The sequence below is a fragment of the Salvia miltiorrhiza genome, chromosome 8 (assembly GCF_028751815.1).
Source record: "Salvia miltiorrhiza cultivar Shanhuang (shh) chromosome 8, IMPLAD_Smil_shh, whole genome shotgun sequence".
NCBI classification, from domain to species: domain Eukaryota; kingdom Viridiplantae; phylum Streptophyta; class Magnoliopsida; order Lamiales; family Lamiaceae; genus Salvia; species Salvia miltiorrhiza.
The window spans coordinates 53,414,757-53,434,706 of NC_080394.1; the positions used below are offsets into that span (position 1 = coordinate 53,414,757).

General features: G+C 38.3%; 1 protein-coding gene across 2 annotated transcripts; it reads left to right on the forward strand.

Moving 5' to 3' along the window:
* The first annotated feature begins 8,145 nt into the window (after positions 1-8,145).
* LOC130999096 (ATP-dependent helicase BRM) lies at positions 8,146-19,859 on the forward strand. 2 transcript variants are annotated; one of them, XM_057924581.1, is made up of 14 exons: positions 8,146-9,080; positions 9,875-11,179; positions 11,320-12,651; positions 13,245-13,357; positions 13,555-13,642; positions 13,757-13,843; positions 14,535-14,627; positions 14,702-14,785; positions 14,874-15,077; positions 15,631-15,867; positions 15,936-17,489; positions 17,621-18,145; positions 18,321-18,563; positions 19,025-19,859. In XM_057924581.1, exons 1-14 carry the CDS (start codon positions 8,892-8,894, stop codon positions 19,658-19,660), a joined length of 6,690 nt encoding a protein of 2,229 aa, XP_057780564.1. In that variant the 5' UTR covers positions 8,146-8,891; the 3' UTR covers positions 19,661-19,859. The 2 variants fall into 2 exon arrangements, with proteins under 2 accessions (XP_057780564.1, XP_057780565.1); XM_057924582.1 differs by having other exon boundaries at positions 11,323-12,651.
* The last annotated feature ends 91 nt before the right edge of the window (positions 19,860-19,950 follow it).

Below are 19,950 nucleotides of genomic sequence, written 5' to 3' on the forward strand. Positions count from 1 at the left end.
TATCTTTACAGATTGGCTGCCTAAGATAAATCTACCTATCTAGAATTTGCACAAAAGTGTTGAATCAACATAGAAAACCAAACAGTCGAATAACAAATGTTACTCGAACAAAGCAGTTTGCTACGCTCCGATGTCCTCGATCTTCAACCCTTACCCTTGACCTCCCGTCAATGCAGAGTGAGCCTTTACAGATTGGCTGCCTAAGACTCCTCCGTCAAAGCAAGGTTTGAAGAACTGGTGTCATGTTTACAGCAAGACAAAGTGACGAGTTGGTTGTGAGCGAATGTTAGGTCATTGAAAACGCACTCCCAAAACGTAAGGATGAATGAGGCTTCTTGCTGCTTTTATAGACCTTCATGTCGTGGTTAGTTTCCTCCACTTCCCACTTCCAGAAGCTTCCAATAACCGCTGCAATCCACCTCCAAAAACTGCCAGTCGACCAGTCTGGAATGTTGGTTGAGAGATCATGGGTCCTGAAAAATAGGAACTAACAGCCCACCACTTTGGACCATGATAAACCACCTTTCCACTTATTAAAAACGTGGTCAACAAGCATAAAACCTTTATTCCACAACCAAAGAATAATAAAACGTGAAAGGAAGGTAAAGATTAAATATATACAATTACCAATAGATAGTCAAAGTATGGAGTCAAGGCAGACTCCGGAATGTTGGTTGAAACCCAGAAATGTTGACACCATGAATGTTATCAACATTTCACCCAACATTGAAAACACGAATGTTATCAACATTGGTCCCAACATTGTCGGAGTCAACATTGACTCTAACAAGATGGAAATATTTTGAAGGGATTATCGTATATAATAAAACTAGTACGCCCACCCGTGCGATGCACGGCGAGCGTTATATTTGAACAACAATTTAAATACGCCGCATATAAACATTATACTTAACATTTAATGGTAATGAAAATATAACTTAAAAGACATTGTAAAACCCTTGATAGCACAAAGAGCTAATGATGGGCCAAGCCTCGTTAAAACCACTTTAAAAGAAAGTGGAAAAAGAGTACTCGTCTATGGAAGATAAAGATGAAATTTCAAATTCTATTCTATAATAATAAAACTGCGGACACTACATAGGAGCATAAAATGAACTATTCTCAAGGCTTCTCTTGCTTGATGACAATTCTTTTGCTTTTCTTTTTGGGTTATTAGCCTGTAAATATATGAACTTTTTGTATTTTCTGAAATTTAAAATAAATTTTATTTTTAGCCCACAAATACATGAACTTAGCATTTTTTCTTATTTTTGACATCAACATGAAAAAACTCTATTTATTGTTGAGGTGGAGGCCGGAATACATGACGTGGACTACGAAATATGCACTTGAATAGAGTAATTTGATTCATTATTTTGATTAGAGAGTGTTAGGTCCCGGGGGTCTCGAATAGGTGTAGGGGGGGAATACACCTATGGGCTATTTTTCTTTTCCTCGAAGTGAGGGATCTCAAGATAGAGATCTAAACAAAACTTTACATGCAAACAGTGACGCCTGTTGACTGAAAACAGTTTTGACCAAACAGGGTTGACGACTGATACTGAAAGCTCTTCAGTAAGGAGTTATCAGTTAAGTTGCTGGAAACCAGGGGGCTTAGCCCACTGGCCACCGGGTCCTCACTTAAGTGAAGTGACCCGGGTTCGATCCCTCTTGGGAACGAATTGGTGATTGGAGATATAAGGTGGAGTTTGGTGAATGGAGAGATAAGGTGGTTCTTGGAGTGGATGGGGAACTAACTACTAACATCTAACATGACTTTGACCGATCAAAAAAAAAAAAAAAAAATCAGTTAAGTTGCTGGAACTTAACTGATGCACTTATGGGCTTCAGTCGAGTTTGCTAAAACAAAGATGATAATACTCTTCCTGACTATCAAAAGATAGATCAGTCAGATTGATATCATACGCAGCGGAAATTAAACTTAGTTTCGCAATAGCCTCGGTTGAGCACGTTGTTGGTCTTAGGTTTCTCTTTGCAGTTATTTAGTATTCAGTTCATCAATTTAAACAACACAAGTAGGAAAGTAAAACTGAAAGATTTAAACAACACAGAGACTTTTACGTGGTTCGGAAAAACCCTTTCCTACATCCACGGTCGGTTGATCAGACCAACAATCCACTCCGCAAGTGCTTAACAGGTGCACTGCAAATCAAACCGTGTGCTTGCCGGGTGCACACAGCCGTACCACTGAAGAAAATCCTTCTTCAGTACCCACACTTCACTCGTGTCGGATTTCTCTTGCTTAGCACAACCCGCGCTAAGACTCTCAGAGTCAGAGTACCTTTCTGAACTCCGAATCACTCAAACACTCAAATCTTTCTTTCGGAAAGGAGGTTTGAACGAGTGCCAACTATACTGCAAAGAGAATGTATGTAATCAGCAGTGACTGATTTTGGCTTTGGAATTCTCTTCTTCGATTCAAGCTTTGGGGAGGTTAAGCTTTAGACTGAGTAGCGATTTTGGCAGAGCTTCAGCTTAGGTCGTTGAATCGGTGAAGGTTGAAGTGATCCTCGAGCGCTATTTGTAGGAGAACTCTTGAATAGATCCGTTGGCGTAGAACGTCCTCAAGATTTCTTCCGTTAGAGAGCAATTCGAATTTGGGCTGAGGCTTCAATCTTCGAGGTTCCTTGTCTGGTGGAAACGGCTCTCTTGAGGGGCAGGAGATGTGACGTCTCTTATAAAGTAACCACCAAATAGGAATGACCTCTGCAGAGATAAGATCCTGAGATCTCTGCATTTAATGCGGCTGTACTTTTATGAGTACGTGGCTTCCTTTGAACGTTGGAAGATCAGTCCGAGGAAGAATGTTCAACTGATACTTGACTTTAGTATCAGTCCGCTGAGTCCACGTGGCACACATTAAGTAATCAGTTTCGAACTGATTCTTCAACTGATACTTCAGTTGGTATCTTCAGTCTTCAGTCTTTAGTCCTTTGTCCTTCAGTCCTTCGTCCTTCAGTCTTCAGTCTTCAGAACCGCATACTAAACTTGAAACGAACTCTAACACTTGAGTTCAAAACTGTTCCAGTCTATTACAATTAAGACCTATGAATTTTGGTATCATCAAAACAAGGATTAGGATATTACACAAGGTTCCCAACAGAGAGTGAATGACATGGTGTACCGGCCTTCGTGTTAATAGTAAATTGGAATTTTTTCTTGTCGATGTCAAAAATCAGAAAAAATGATAAGTTCGTGTATTTGTGGGCTAAAAATAAAAGTCATGTTAAATTTTAGAAAATATAAAAAGTTCGTGTATTTACAGGCTAATAACCCTTTCTTTTTCACAATTGTGGGTCCAAGATCATTATCATTCATTTTCTTCTTCATTGGCTCATCTTCACTCAAATTGATTGCTGTTGTAACTGATCGTGCATTGCTAGAACTTTCTCCTTCCTGGAAATAAGTTATCAATTATATAAACTTAAAAGTGATAAAACAAAAATAAATGAAAATAAATTGTGCACACTGTCACAGTGCTTGACATATTTGAAATTTATTTTTACCTTAGTTCCAGTCAGTTCATTTTTCACATGTGGTCCACAATATTTTTCAATCATATGTGGATCACAATTTATCTTTCTCACAGCATAAGCATCGTCAAACATTTTTGTTTCTCCAGGCTTTATGACAATTTTAAACAATGTTGTTTTGCCTGCCATTGCTTCTATCTCGAAAGGTAAATCAGTATCTCCGTATGCCTACGAAATTGTTAGATTTACTTGTTATTATTAGAGAATGAAAAAATAGATTGCAAATAAATATTCGAAATTGATTTATTTGTAAATAACATACACGACTTAATTCCGTAGCAGTTTTTCCAATGAGTTGCTAACATTCTCTATCCCATAAAGTGAATGATGCACTTCCGGAATCATAGCAACACAAACTCTTAATTTATATCTGTCATAATAAACAATTTACTTAGTCATAATATCCCTTTAAAAACGTTTTTTTTTTCTTTTCTAAAGTTAGGAATCCACCTTACTCTCCCTTCAACATCAAAGCTTTCACAACTTTTACAAAAAAATGAATCATCATCAACCTGCAGCTTTTTACTACATTGTTTGCAACTCAAATATGCCCATGCTCCAAGTGTTTCAACAGCAAATATTGTACCATAAATCCAAAACATTTCAACCTATAAAATAGTAGTGACAAAAATACACTATTAAAATAATTCTTATTCAATCATTATATTATATTTAAATAAAATGTATTACGAACAATACCTTTCCATCACCTAATTCTGAAATCATCTTTAGCATTGATATCCCATCATTAAGTTCGTCTTCTATGGTACAATATGATGGAATTTTCATAAGCTTCAAAGATATTTCTTTGTCTTTTTAATCCTGCCCCAACTGTAGCATTAAATAAAAATAGTTAGCATGTAAAAAACGTTACTTTTTTTAAAAAATGGTTTTTGAAAATCTTACTCTTCTTTCATTTGCTTAATTTATGCAACATTTTCATCTGTTATAATGTTTGTTACATTGTAACAGCTTGTAATCCGAACTTCCCCTGCATATAATTTCATATATTAGTAAATAATAATTTTTAAAAAATATGATTTATATGATAAAAATCTGACCTTTGAAGATTGTTGGACGACAGAATTGTAGGATAACACACACAGGCATTTTTGGTTCGTCACTAAGATAGTGAAACATTTTTTCTGCATATTCCTCCTAAAGAGTGCAAGATAGTGTTCTTCCCCTGCATCATATAAGAATATTTATAAATTATTAATATATTTCACATATAATTACATTAATAAATAAATGATGTGAAAATAACTCTAGATCTTCAACAACTATTTCCATAAGCTGTGTCGCTTTTCCATTATGATCTTTAATCACCGGTTGATAGCTTGAAACAATGACTCCTATTATATCTGCATTCAACAAATAAAATATATTAAAAATTTGATAATATAATAGTGTTCTGATTAGAAATTGATTTTCAATTTACCAAATAATATGGGATTCTGGACATCTTGTTTTGCCACCTCGCTGTAGCTCACGAAATTGTATTGCAGATTTGGAAATGTATCATCCTCCAATTCAACAATATGAGTTTGCCTGAATAAAAGCATCGTGTACTTGCAATCTGTGGTTCTAAACTTCATTGTGTTGTTCGTAGTCACAAAATCCTTGATTGCATACACATTCCCTGCATTTAGCAATGGCTTGATAATTGTGATAGAAGATTGGTTCACAGTCGCATGAACTCTATTACCTTGCGATTTAAAATAAAAAAAATATCAATGTATGAAAAGCAAACGAAAATTAATGAAAAGAGATGAGAAAGTAGATTTTAAAACCTCTTTATCATGGAAGACACATTCATGTGATAATGCAATTTTATTGTTGAATTTCAGAACATCATATGAGCGAATCAGACGAAGCTCTAAGGCAATCTTGCTCTTTCCTGGCTGCAACTCTTTGACAACACCAAAAAGTGGAGGCATATTTGCCTGTAGAGAAGGCTGCATACGAAAGCAAATTGCGTGTAGAAAGCCTGCAGAAGAAAGAATATTGTGTGTAGTTTTGCGTGTAATTTTTTTTATGGATATGCACGTATTTTTATATTGTGATATCATTCAGTTACTAATGAGTAGTTGTAATGTTAGTGGATGTATGCATATCTAGTAGTGGTGTATTTTTGTAATATATTTTATCAATTTCATTAGATTTGTTAAATTAATTGGAAATATTTTCGTACGTAGTGGGGATTGTATTGCCTCTACTGTCTGTTCTATTTTTGTGGGTGTATTATTGTTTTTTAATATTTTATCAATTTTATTGTATTTGTTAAATTATTGTTTTTACGACTGATACTGAAAGCTCTTCAGTAAGAAGTTATTAGTTAAGTTGCTGGAACTTAACTGATGCAATTAAGGGCTTCAGTCGTGTTTGCTAAGACAGAGATGATAACACTCTTTCTAACTATCAGATGATAGATCAGTCAGACTGATATCATACGCAGCGGAAATTAAACTTAGTTTCGCAATAGCCTCGGTGGAGCACGTTGTTGGTTATTAAGTTTCTCTTTGCAGTTAATCAGTGTTCAGTTTATCAATAGTAAAAACACAAGTAAGAATGTAAAATTGAAAGCTGTAAACAACACAGAAACTTTTACGTGGTTCGGAAAAACCCTTTCCTACATCCACGGTTGGTTGATCAGACCAACAATCCACTCCGCAAGTGCTTAACAGGTGCACTGCAAACCAAACCGTGTGCTTGCCCGTACCACTGAAGAAAACCCTTATTCAGGACCTACGCTTCACTCGCGTCGGATTTCTCTGCTCAACACAACCCGTGCTAAGACTTCTCACTTAGAGTCAGAGTACCTTCTGGAACTCCGAATCTCTCAAGCAACCTGCAAAGTCTTTATAATCAGCATCTGTAACCGGATTTCCCTGGAACCTGTCCTGACTTTGTAGCAGAGAGTTAAAATTCCCCCCTATTATTAAAGGTTCAGCCATTGCTCCACATACTTTATCAATAAATCTCCACAAACTCTTTCTGAGCTCATTTGTATTGAATGCATATACTGCCACACACTGGAACTTAATTCCAGAGCTAATTTCTGTGATCTCACAGTGTATCGCTTGAGCATCATTTTCAATCCATCTCACGTTCACTGTCTTTGGGTTCCAACAAATCCATACCCTTCCATTTTCTGCATGAGTGTAATTATGAACTGCTTCCCAGTTTTGTTAGAGAATCCCCTACCACATAGAGAATAACAACAAATTTCCATTTCTCAGCTTCTATATCAACATCTGATTTCTCTAAACAAGCTGCGGGAATACCATTTTTCAACATAGGAGAGATATAATTGAGTTTCATACCAGTTTTAGCTGGTTGTTTACCACCTGGTGCCTTTATTTTTGCTGATTCCACCGGTCGTTCTTCCACATCCAAATTCGGAGCTGGTGTTTCTAGTTGTTCTTCCTCTTGTTCCTCAAAATCCTCAAATTCCATTGTTGCATTGAATACCTCATTTCCTTTTTCCCTGCACATTTGTTCCCTGAGGAGGTGTCGCTTTGTTATTACCGCTCTTCACATTAGCTCCAGTTATCGGAAGGGTGAAAAATAGATAAAGGGTACAATTGATACAAAATTGATAGTTTAATGTTTAAAAAATAATTTTAAATAGTTCATGATATAATTGATAATGCGAAAATAATTTTGGGGTTTAAAGTGATATTTACCCAAAATTAAATATGGAAATCATGAGATTGTGAGAGTGATGATAAAAAAATTTAGCTAGTATTGTATACTAATGGAAAAATAATGTTGTAATTAGTAATTGATAAAAATACCCCTTTAAACAATTTGGAGAATACAAATTAATTATTTATCGATAAACGAGGATTCTTTCACACATGCATATGTATATATTTGTATAATGAGATTGAGATGTAGTAAAAATATGATTTTTCATAAAAATTACGAAAATATAAATACTTTATAGATTAAGTATAAAATAAAAAATTTATTTTAAATGAATTTTTTATTTAATTTTTTCACTCCTATCAAATATACACCTTAATTCTTGCTTATCAATGACAAATACTCAGAATAGAATATGTAGATACATTAAGATTTCGTCATTAATAATTTGTTACCAAACAAAACCTATAATAAATTATACACTACCCCCAAAAAGATTTTTAAATGAGAAGATCCGTAATGATTTATGTCATTATCATGTCATACTTATTTTATTATTTTTATTTTTTCACACTATCCTACCACAATCTTTTTACTTTTTCCTATTTTTCATTTATTCATTTTCAACTTACAATATATACTTTTATCTAATAAGTATTTTTTGACGTAATACATTCAACGGGAAATTATTCCACGCAATAATTTAATAGTCCAAATTACGTGTAGCATACAATTGTGACTTAATTAATCAGAGTAACAGACTGCATAAGTAGTATAAATGTGAACCAACATTATTATTTTGTTTGAAATAGAGAAATAGAGAATATTTAGTTAATTTAACCCAAGTATTATGAAATGACAAAAATACCCCCTTCAGCGCATGAGAGCACAAGCAATTTCTGTAGCCCTCTTTTTATATACGCTGCCCTTAGGGCTTGGCCCCCCAAACTCAAAGAAAAAAATGGAAATTGCGTGAAATTTGCTCTCACTATCTCTCTCTCTCACACACACACGCACTCTGAGTGAGGGAATTATAGTGCGAGAAAAAAAGATTTCCGGCAAATTCGGAAAATCGCCGGCCATCAGATCGATCCGGGTCCCCTTCGATTTCGCGCCAAAAATCCCAAAATTTTCTGGATAAAAGAATGGTTTGAGAAGATTTCAGGGGGACGTATATATTGTGAGGATGCGTGCCCTTAAATGCGGGACATGTGTCGGAGGCATTGAATTTTGAAATTTTTGGGATCGGAATTGCAGCACGACAGCGTTTTGACTCCGCAGCAAAGGTTCAATTTGTCACAAGGGACTATTCTTCTGTTCACTGCGAGTAATTGATTTTTGTGATTTTTTTGGGGTCTCTTTTGGGGGAGATCTGAGGCGTTTGCTGAAATTGCTGAGCTAAGTGGTGTGTTCTGAGTTTTTTCAAGGTCTGAATTGCGTTTTTTTTTTTTCCTGAAACGACTGCGTTTTAACTCGGATTCCGGCGTCCGTCGTGGTTGGGAGCTTGTGGAGTCTGCTGCGTCAAGCTTTGTTCGATTTTGATTGGGTGCTCCAAGAAGAGGTTTTTACCTCGAGACAACGGTGTTTGATTTTTTACAAATATTTGAAGGGTGGGGATTGGGTGAAATTTGTTCTTTGATATAAAGGTGTGCCCTTTTTCTGCGGGGTTTTCTCTGAATTTCCTGCATGCAATCCGGTGGTGGGCCCCAACAGGGCGGAGGCGGTGGCCATGGCCGGAGTAATGCCGCTTCAGCCTCTGCTTCTCCGTCCTCGTCGTCGTCCGCTGTGTCCGCATTTGATCAGCAACAACAGCAGAGGCAGCAGCAGCAACAGCAACAGCAGAGACAGCAGCAGCATCAGCAACAGCAGAGACAGGTGAAACCCCGCTTCTCCCTTTCTTCCATCCTTCCGCTGCTACATTATAATTTCTTCTAATTAAATGCTTGAAGTAATTTTGATCTCTCTTTATTTATTACGACTCTAAACCGACTTATCTACCTTTTGCTGCCAGCCAGGACTTTTCTATCTGATACTGAAAATTGATTGGTTCGTTTAGTTTGTTTCGTACCTATAGTGTGTCTTTCTTCCTTTCTCTTCGGTTTGGATGTATTTCAAAACAATTTATTTCGGGAGACTAGGTGAGTGATTCTAAATTGCAAATGGAACTCATTGATTGGGTATAACTTTTCGTAAAGGTAGATGCAAACGATTGTTTGTACACCTGAGTAAGTTAAAAGGGCTTATTTGCTGAAGTTATATTTTGACTTCAGTCTGATATGTTTTTCTACCCAAGCACCATTGCGTCCCCATCCACATGATATTGTTCTGCCTCTGCTTTTTCAGTTAGAGCTACTTGAAGTTAAAAGTATTTCACCTTCAGAAGTAATGTGTTTGTGGCGGTTTGCCAATTTCTGCTTCTATAGTTTCTCTCGAGCTAAACTCTTCAGCTTCTTGCGTCTTGGTTCTTTTTATGGGAATTTCCTTGCTATATTCTCTTGCTGCAAAGCTGGTCTTTGTGTTCTGGAATTTTAACTTTAACAGGTGCTTATTGGCCTATATGTCCATGTACAGTATTTGTTTATCTAAAATCTTTAAGTTTTTTTCACTTGTTTCTGTTCTAGAGCGTTTAACTAAATCTAGATGCATACCAACTTTGAATGTCATTGCAGTCGATGGCTCAACAGTTTTTGAGGAGACCTGAAGGGAATGATGCCCTTCTGGCGTACCAAGCTGGCACAATTCATGGACCCCTGGGGGCGACCAACTTTTCTGCAGCATCTGGCTCCATGCAGCTACCTCAACAGCCCAGGAAGTTCATTGATCTGGGCCAGCAGCATGGTTCCCCCAATATTCAGGAACAAAGTTTAAATAGAAGTCAAGGTGTTGAGCAACAGATGTTGAATCCGATCCAACAAGCTTATTTGCAGTATGCATTTCAGTCAGCCCAACAGAAATCTACCTTGGGGATGCAATCACAGCAGCAGGTGAGACCAGCAATGTTTGGTTCTCTTGGAAAAGATCAAGAAATGAGGATGGCAAGCATGAAAATGCAAGAGCTGATTTCCATGCAAGCAGCAAATCAGTCTCAGGGTTCTTCCTCCAAGAAACCCTCTGAGCAGGTTGCTCAGAGTGACAAACATGCAGACAACAGTCATCGGCCTGCGTCCGATCAGAGAAGTGAATCGAAACCGAACCATCCTCCATTAGGTGGTCAGGGAATCCAATCTGCACCAATGCAAGCTCCACAATCTCAGCAAAATATCATGAACATGACAAACAACCAGATGGCTATGGCTGCACAGATGCAGGCGATGCAGGCATTGGCTCTTGAGCGTAATATTGATCTGTCACATCCTGCGAATGCAAATGTGGTTGCACAGCTTATTCCACTAATGCAGTCCAGGATGGCTGCTCAGCAAAAAGCAAATGAAAATAGCACTGGTATGCCATCTGTACCGTTTGGTAAACAGCACGTTACCTCACCACCAGTTGGAAACGAAAGTTCTCCCCATGGTAATTCCTCAAGTGATGTGTCAGGACAATCTGGGTCTTCTAAAGCTAGGCAGGCAGTTTCACCTAGTACTCTTGGTGTGAGTTCCAATGCAGCTGTACCTAACAATTCTAGCAGCATTTCTGCCCAACAGTTCTCTGCGCACCATTTGCCCCCTAGGCAGCATTCCTCACTTGGTCATGGAATGCCTCCTATGCATCCTTCGCAGTCACCAGGGAATCTGAACCAAGGGGTTGATAGTTTTCTTGCAAAAACTCCTGTAGCAGAAGCTTCTCAGACGCAAAATGCCAGACAACCTAATCGGTCTCCTCAATCTGCAACTCCATCTAATGAAGGGGATGTGGGTAATCCATCAACGTCTCAGGGTGGACCCAGTTCACAGATGAGGCAGTTGCACACTGGTTTTACCAAGCAGCAGCTGCATGTACTTAAAGCACAGATACTTGCATTTAGGCGTCTTAAGGTTAGAACATTTCTCTACACCGTCCTATTGTTTGTTCTGGATTGTTTTCAGAAATTTGTAAATGATTTTTCTGTTCATATTTCTGTCCGATTCTTGTATGGACACTCACACATCAAATTCTCTCTCTTTGCTTTTGCTAGCAGAAAGGCGATGTAACTTTGCCACGTGAACTGCTCCAAGCTATTGCTCCTCCACCACTTGATTTACAGATGCAACAGGTGCTTCCACCTCCTGTAAATGCTGGCAAGGACAAATTAGCTGCAGAAACTGTAGAGGAGCACGCCAAACATGTGGAGTTCAGTGAGAAAGGGGCTCAGGCTGCAAAATCAGTAGCTGGAGTAGTTAATATGAAAACCGAAGGTCCAGGAGATGATAGGGCTTCTGCCGCAACTGCGAACATTCAGAACTCTGTTGCTGCAGCAAAAGAGCAGAGGTTTGTGGGTCCTCCTGGAAAAGAAGAACCGCAATATATTGGTAGTTCTGGGAAATGTGAACAGGAGTCTGAACCGGGCAATCAGAAAACCCCTGTCAGGATTGATGTTGCTGCAGACAGGGGTAAAGGAATTGCCACGCAGTCAAGTGCTTCAGATTCAGTGCAGGTTAAGAAACCTATTCAAGCAAGTAGTAATACACCCCAACCTAAGGATGCTGGTTCAACTCGAAAATATCACGGGCCGTTATTTGATTTCCCTGTTTTCACCAGAAAACATGAGACCCTTGGATCCTCTATGATGAATAACAATAGTAACTTGACTTTAGCTTATGATATCAAAGATCTTTTTGCTGATGAAGGTGGAGAGATCCACAAAAGGAAAAGGGCGGAAAAAATTGGGAAAATTGATAAAATACTTGCTGTAAACTTAGAGAGGAAGAGAATTAGACCAGATCTTGTTATTCGATTACAAATTGAATCAAAGAAACTTCAACTTGCTGAGTGCCAGGCACGCTTAAGGGATGAGATTGAGCAGCAACAACAAGAAATAATGGCTATGCCTGATAGACCGTATCGGAAATTTGTTCGACTGTGTGAACGTCAGCGTCAGGAGCTTAACAGGCAATCACAGGCCAATCAGAAGGCAACTAGGGAGAAGCAACTAAAATCCATATTCCATTGGCGCAAGAAGCTTCTTGAGGCACATTGGGCTTTCCGTGATGCTCGAACTGCCCGCAATAGGGGAGTACATAAGTATCATGAAAAGATGTTGAGGGAGTTCTCCAAAAGGAAGGATGATGACCGTAACAAAAGGATGGAAGCCTTGAAAAATAATGATGTGGAAAGATATAGAGAGATGCTTCTGGAACAACAAACTAACGTACCTGGGGAGGCTGCAGAAAGATATGCTGTTCTCTCATCATTTTTAAGTCAAACTGAGGAGTATCTTCACAAACTGGGCAGTAAAATAACAGCAACTAAAAATCAGCAGGAGGTTGAGGAGGCAGCTAATGCTGCTGCTGCTGCTGCACGTGCCCAGGCATTCTCTCTAATCCTCTCTCTCCTACTCTTCAGTCAATGACACACTAAGCATATAAAAGGACTAATGTAGTATCATCTCCACTTGGAAAACATCAAGTAAAAAGAATATTATACTGTGTTTGCTAAAGAACAAAACATCATAATTTGATAAGTTTCATCTATAAAATTGTCTTGAAAGAAGACATCAATATTTTTGATGTTTAAATTAAGGCAGTTCACATTGTCTATACATATTAGAGAATGAAATTCTTACATTTTTTTACTTGACATCTTAAGCAAAGTTGGAAGATTCTACATTTCTACTAAAAATATACTATATAACATCATTAATCTTGTACAGAGTACATTTGTCAGTTCTTTTTATATAAGTTTAATTGCACAAATTGATGGTTGCAATACAAAAGAGCAAGGACAATAGGATTGGGTGTCTCGTTGACTTGTATCTCTGAATGTCTTCTTTCTACCCCTAGCTTCCTGTAATGACTTATGACTGTATTTTTGCATTTATCCAACTTCATTTATGTGTGTTATTTACTAGTTTGTGGCTTCTGATACTCCATCCCTCTCATTTATGTCTTTTCTGGATAAAAGGGTCTCTCGGAAGAAGAAGTAAGAGCTGCTGCTGCCTGTGCGAGAGAAGAAGTCATGATAAGGAACCGGTTTTCTGAGATGAATGCACCAAGAGATAGTCAATCCGTTAACAAGTATGCCTCAGTTAGCTTATTTTTATCTCAGTTATTACTATGCTTAATGTTTCTACTATCCATTTTGGACAGACCATGTGGATGCTCTGATCTTTCTGTAGTTTATGACCTAAAACATCTTCCTGTCATACTTAAGTTAACTTTTAGCATAAAATCATCTTATTATTTTTTTCTTCCCTTTTTGTGGTTTCGACCAGGTACTACAATCTGGCACATGCTGTGAATGAAAGGGTCATAAGGCAGCCTTCAATGTTACGAGCTGGAACTCTACGAGACTATCAACTTGTTAGATTCTGTTTAGTTTGAACTGTGTGATTGGCCTTTGATTGATCAGCTCTACACGTAAATTTTTCTGCAGATTACCAGTAGTTATTGACCTAGATCTACTCAATTATGCAGGTCGGTTTGCAGTGGATGCTATCATTATACAATAACAAATTAAATGGAATTTTGGCAGATGAGATGGGTCTAGGCAAAACTGTGCAGGTGAGGTAGTACCGATTAATATTGATTTAAAAGTTTGGGTTTCCTCATGCCTAAAGAGACTGATGCCTTATATACATGATTATTACATGACTTTTGGGAGCTTATAAGCTGGAAAAGAGCTGAGTTAAGCTGATGAGTTGGAAGCTCAAGCTCAACTCATTTGTCTTTTATTGAGGCTCGAGCTTGGTTAAGCTCGATTTTCAAGCTCTCATACATAAGTTGAGCTGGGTTTGTAAGTGATCATTTATCAACTTAAATGAACCTTGCTTGAGCTTGGCTCGCTAAGCATAATAGCTTATAATCGAGTTCAAGCTCCAGATCGTTAAGTATGTAATTTGATGGAAATGAGTTTGTTAAGCATAGTAAATGGAAAAAAACCCAATTGAGTTTCATTTAGTTTGAACTTGTGGACAGGCTTGAAAGCATATAAACCAATTGAACTTCAGCTCGAGCTTAGTAAGAGGCTCACAAACACATAAATGAGCAAGTCTGAAAACTGACAGATTGAATACTTATAGGCTCAAGTCCGGCTTGATTTTTTTTTTTGAGCTCGAGAATTGGGCTCATGCTTGGTTGTATTAAAATTTTGAATTTTGGTTGAGATTTTTTTTTCCTAATCAAGATACATGAAGCACATATATATTTCATGAATGTTTATATTTGAGATCTAAGCATATTTATGTTTATGCAGGTGATGGCCTTGATCGCTCATTTGATGGAGTTCAAAGGAAATTATGGTCCTCATCTTATTATTGTTCCCAATGCTGTGCTTGTCAACTGGAAGGTAATGGTTCATTGTTGTACCTATTTGACTTCTTATACGTGATCTAAATTTTGACATTTCTGGTTTTTGTCCAGAGTGAACTGCATAGTTGGCTTCCAAGCGTTTCCTGTATATATTATGTTGGGGGAAAAGACCAGAGGGCGAAATTGTTTTCTCAAGTAAGAAGAGAAAAATCTCATAGTTTAATTTTCCGCTTCATAATTTTTCTTCTTTGTTATCAAAACCATTGTTTTATCCGCTGTGTAGGAAGTGCTAGCCATGAAGTTTAATGTCCTTGTGACGACATATGAGTTCATCATGTATGATCGTTCAAAACTTTCAAAAATTGATTGGAAATATATTATAATTGATGAAGCACAACGAATGAAGGACAGAGAGTCAGTATTAGCTCGTGACCTTGATAGGTATCGCTGCCAAAGGCGTTTGCTTCTTACAGGGACACCATTGCAGGTGTGATATTTTTTATGCTTGGATATCTTTGGTGGAATACAATGAAGTGATTTCCTTGATTTTTGTATTATTTCAAATAATTCATTCTATTTCACTGCCCCATACAATCTTTTCTGGTTGTCTTCATCTGAAAAATATCCTTTTTGACTGGACAAAGTTTTAGCAAAGATGAAGGGGTGAAAGTTTTGAGTACGTATGCAGTATCGACCTTAAATTTAGTAGTAAAGAGTTGATAGTGTCCACTTAGGACTTTTAGGTAGGAATATTTTTTCTGGAAAATTTCTTAAGAAAATTGTTAATTTGTGAAGAGGTTGCAATTCTTATTCTGTTATGTTGACTATAAGTTTCAGTGAACTGTGGCATCTGTACAAATGATGTGCTGCATAGTAGCATATACACAACTATGATGTTAGTACTAGTAAACTTTTCTTGTTATCAATACTTATAGTGGTGCTCACGGCAGCCATAACTTGTACTCCTTTATCACAGCAAATCTGAAAAATATTTCTTACATCTTCTCACCTTGGATTACTCTTTCTTGTGTTTGTATCAGAACGATCTTAAAGAACTTTGGTCCCTTTTAAACCTACTGCTCCCAGAAGTTTTTGATAATAGAAAAGCATTTCATGATTGGTTCTCTCAACCATTTCAAAAAGAAGGGCCTGCACACGAAGATGACTGGCTCGAGACAGAGAAGAAGGTGATAATTATCCATAGACTACATCAAATATTGGAGCCTTTTATGCTTCGGCGTCGTGTTGAAGATGTAGAAGGATCACTTCCTCCAAAGGTATGTTGTTACTACTATATTATCATCTTGTTGCATGTATTGTTTCTAACCAAATTTTTAAAATGCAGGTCTCGATTGTTTTGAAATGTCGAATGTCAGCAATACAGGGTGCCATTTATGATTGGATCAAATCAACTGGTACACTTAGGGTTGACCCTGAAGATGAACATCGCAAGGTTCAAAAGAACCAAAATTATCAGGCTAAAACTTACAAAACTTTAAACAATAGATGCATGGAGTTAAGGAAAGCTTGCAACCATCCATTGCTGAACTACCCATATTTCAGCGACTTCTCAAAGGATTTCCTTGTGAGGTCCTGTGGAAAATTGTGGGTTCTGGATAGAGTTTTGATGAAGCTTCAGAGAACGGGACATAGGGTACTGCTCTTCAGTACCATGACCAAACTTCTTGATATAATGGAGGAATATCTGCAGTGGCGAAGGCTTGTTTTCAGGAGAATTGATGGGATGACTAGCTTGGAAGACCGTGAAAGTGCTATTGTGGAGTTTAATCGTCCAGACACTGATTGTTTTATCTTCTTGCTTAGCATTCGTGCTGCTGGACGGGGTCTCAATCTTCAGTCTGCTGACACAGTGATCATATATGATCCTGATCCAAACCCAAAAAATGAGGAACAGGCTGTTGCCCGTGCCCACCGTATTGGGCAGACTAGGGAGGTGAAAGTCATCTACATGGAAGCTGTGGTCGGCAAAATATCCAGTCATCAGAAAGAGGATGAATTCAGGAGTGGAGGTGTAGTTGATTCAGATGATGACCTTGCTGGCAAGGACCGGTATGTGGGTTCAATTGAGAGCTTGATTCGGAACAATATTCAACAATATAAGATTGACATGGCTGATGAAGTTATAAATGCTGGGCGGTTTGACCAGAGGACTACACATGAAGAGAGACGACTAACTTTAGAAACACTGTTGCATGATGAAGAAAGATACCAAGAAACAGTTCACGACGTTCCTTCTCTTCATGAGGTAAACCGTATGATTGCTAGGAGTGAGGAAGAAGTAGAGCTCTTTGATCAAATGGATGAAGAACTTGACTGGGCAGAGGACATGACTCGATACGATCAGGTACCTGATTGGCTTCGTGCTTGTACGCAAGAAGTAAATACCACCATTGCTAATTTATCAAAGAAGCCTTCAAAGAATGCTTTATATGGTGGAATGCAACCTCCTATTGAAGTGGCTTCTGAGACTTCGGAGAGGAGGAGAGGGCGGCCTAAGGGAAAGACTCCTATTTATACTGAATTAGATGATGAAAATGGAGATTTTTCTGATGCTAGCTCCAATGACAGAAATGAATATTCTGTTCAAGAAGAAGAAGATGGAGACATTGGGGAGTTTGAAGATGATGAATCTACTGAAGTGCCTATAGTTAATAAAGATCAATCAGAAGAAGATGCTCCTGTTTCTGCTGATGGATATGAATACCAAAGAGCTTTGGATAACGTGAGAAACAATAGCATACTTGAAGAAGCAGGCTCTTCTGGGTCCTCTTCACATAGTAGGAAGTTAATGCGCATGGTCTCACCTTCTGTGTCTTCTCAAAAGTTTGGATCACTTTCTGCATTAGATGGCAGGTCCAGCTCCCGATCAAAGAAATTGGTATGTCCCACAATTGCTTTGTTTTATTTATTTATTTATTTTTGATTGGATAAACAGAAATTTCAAAGGCTGCGTAATGTTATTGATTCTCCGCATTGTTCTCTTACATGCTTTTAATTCTAATTTTCCAGGCAGATGAATTAGAAGAAGGAGAGATTGCTGTATCTGGAGATTCTCCAATGAACCAGCAGCATTCTGGTAGCTGGATCCAAGATCGTGATGAAGGTGAAGATGAACAGGTCTTGCAGCCCAAGATAAAACGAAAACGGAGTATCCGGCTTCGTCCACGGCCTGCTAGGGCTGAAGAAAAGCCCAGTGACAAGTCATCTCTTCGTCGTGGTGATCCTACCATGTTAACAGTCCAGGTAGACAATAAATACAAGCCTCAAGCAAGTGATGACCGGGTCCATAAAGTTCTTGGAGATACTAGTTTGATGAAACCTGATAAAATTGATTCATCTATCAAGAACAAAAGAAATCTACCATCAAGGAGAAACACAGCTAATGTGCAAAGCGCTCTTAAATCTGGGAGAGTGAACTATGGTTCTGCTCTTCCAGACGATGCCACTGACCACCTTACAGAAAATTTCGACAGTAAAGTTGTGAAGGGGCCTAAAACTAGTGGCAGTAAGATGTCCGAGGTCGTCCTGAGAAAGGTATGCTTCTCTAACTATTTGTACTTTTGTGGAAATCAATTTTATCCTCTTTTTTTATTGAATAGAAAGAAATACTTGCTTATATGAATTTTAGCAATGATTGGTTTTGATATTATTCTGCCTTCCAGCTTAATGTTGCTGAATTAGTATTTATTTTAACATAATTTTGTTACAGTGCAAGACTGTTGTAAGCAAGCTCCAGAGAAGAATAGAGTATGAAGGCCACCAAATAATACCACAGCTAACTGAACTGTGGAAAAGAAATGAATACGCCAGTGTGGATGGTGATAACATTTTGGATTTGAGGAAGATTCACAATCGTGTTGACAAATCTGAGTACAGTGGAGTCATGGGGTTTGTATCTGACGTGCAGCTTATGTTGAAGTCTGGAATGCAGTATTATGGTTTTTCATATGAGGTGTGATTTTCCTCTCCAAATCCTTCCCTGTCCATGTATTCTTCGTGAGATGTCCATGTTCATGGTTGACTCAGCAGCAATCCTAATAGTTACAAAGTAGTATTAATATGGCCCTAGGAAGCTTTTGTGAACATGTTTGCATGCAGATCACCTTTGCATTTTCTTCCTTTATGGGTTGTCTGAGTGATCTTTCAATCTTGCTTTTTTGGTACATCTGCATAGGATTAAGCCTTAGGTCTTTAGATCACAGGTCAAGAGTCTAAGTTCTTGTGCAGTTGTAAGCTCTAAGCGATATTTGTACGTCGTAGTCTCATTCTTAGAATATACAGAATTAATCATGTTGTAAATTAAAAGCTCTCTAGGAGTAATGAAACCGACTTAATAGTCTGAATCAAATCTTTATTGCCATTGATGTATTTTTAACAAACTTGTTATGTGGACTGCACGATACAATGCAACAGGTGAGGTCTGAGGCGAGGAAAGTCCATGATCTCTTCTTTGATATCATTGGTGTAGCATTCTCGGATACTGATTTTCGAGAAGCCAGAAGCTCCATGTCTTTCACTGCTCCTGTTTCTACACCAGCCACCGGTCCATCTTCACGACAGTTGCCTACCGCTCAGGGCAAGCGCCAGAAATTTGTAAAAGACGTGGATTCAGACAATGCTCCTTTCCAAAAGCCACAGACCCGTGCACCCATTCACTCTGTCGAGAGTTCTAAAGTCAGGAACTCAATGCCTCACAAGGAGTCGAGGCTTGGAAGCAGCAGCAATCGGGAGCTTGGCCAACCGGATGAAGCGCGCCCTTTCACTCACCCTGGGGACCTCGTTATCTGCAAAAAGAAGAGGAAAGACAGGGAGAAGTCGGGCGCCAAGTCTGGAAATGGATCTGCAGGCCCGTTGTCACCTACAGGCATCGGTCGTGGGATGAAGAGTCCTGGGTCGGTTTCAGGTGCCAAAGATATCGGGTCGAGCCAACACGGCTGGGGCCCCCTTTCCCCTCAACAAGGGAACAGCAGCGGCGGCTCGGTCGGGTGGGCGAATCCTGTAAAGAGGATGAGAACTGATGCTGGAAGGCGGCGTCCTAGCCATTTATGAGGCTTTGAGAAATGAATTGTGTAGCAGTTCCAATCATTGCGCAGATTTATCTTAGTTCAAATGAAATATGATATGATAGAATGAAAATGTGCTCTGTAATTTGATATCTTTGAATTCTGATAGTTCTATGGTATTCATGTCCTCTACCATTATTGTGGCAAGCTCATTATCTCATATATACATATATATATTCGTTTTCCATAGCTGTTTTGCTAAGCTGCAGAATAGAAAAGGAGTTAATTGCTTAAAAGAATCACAAATTTTGACATAATAACACTATACAATTTGTG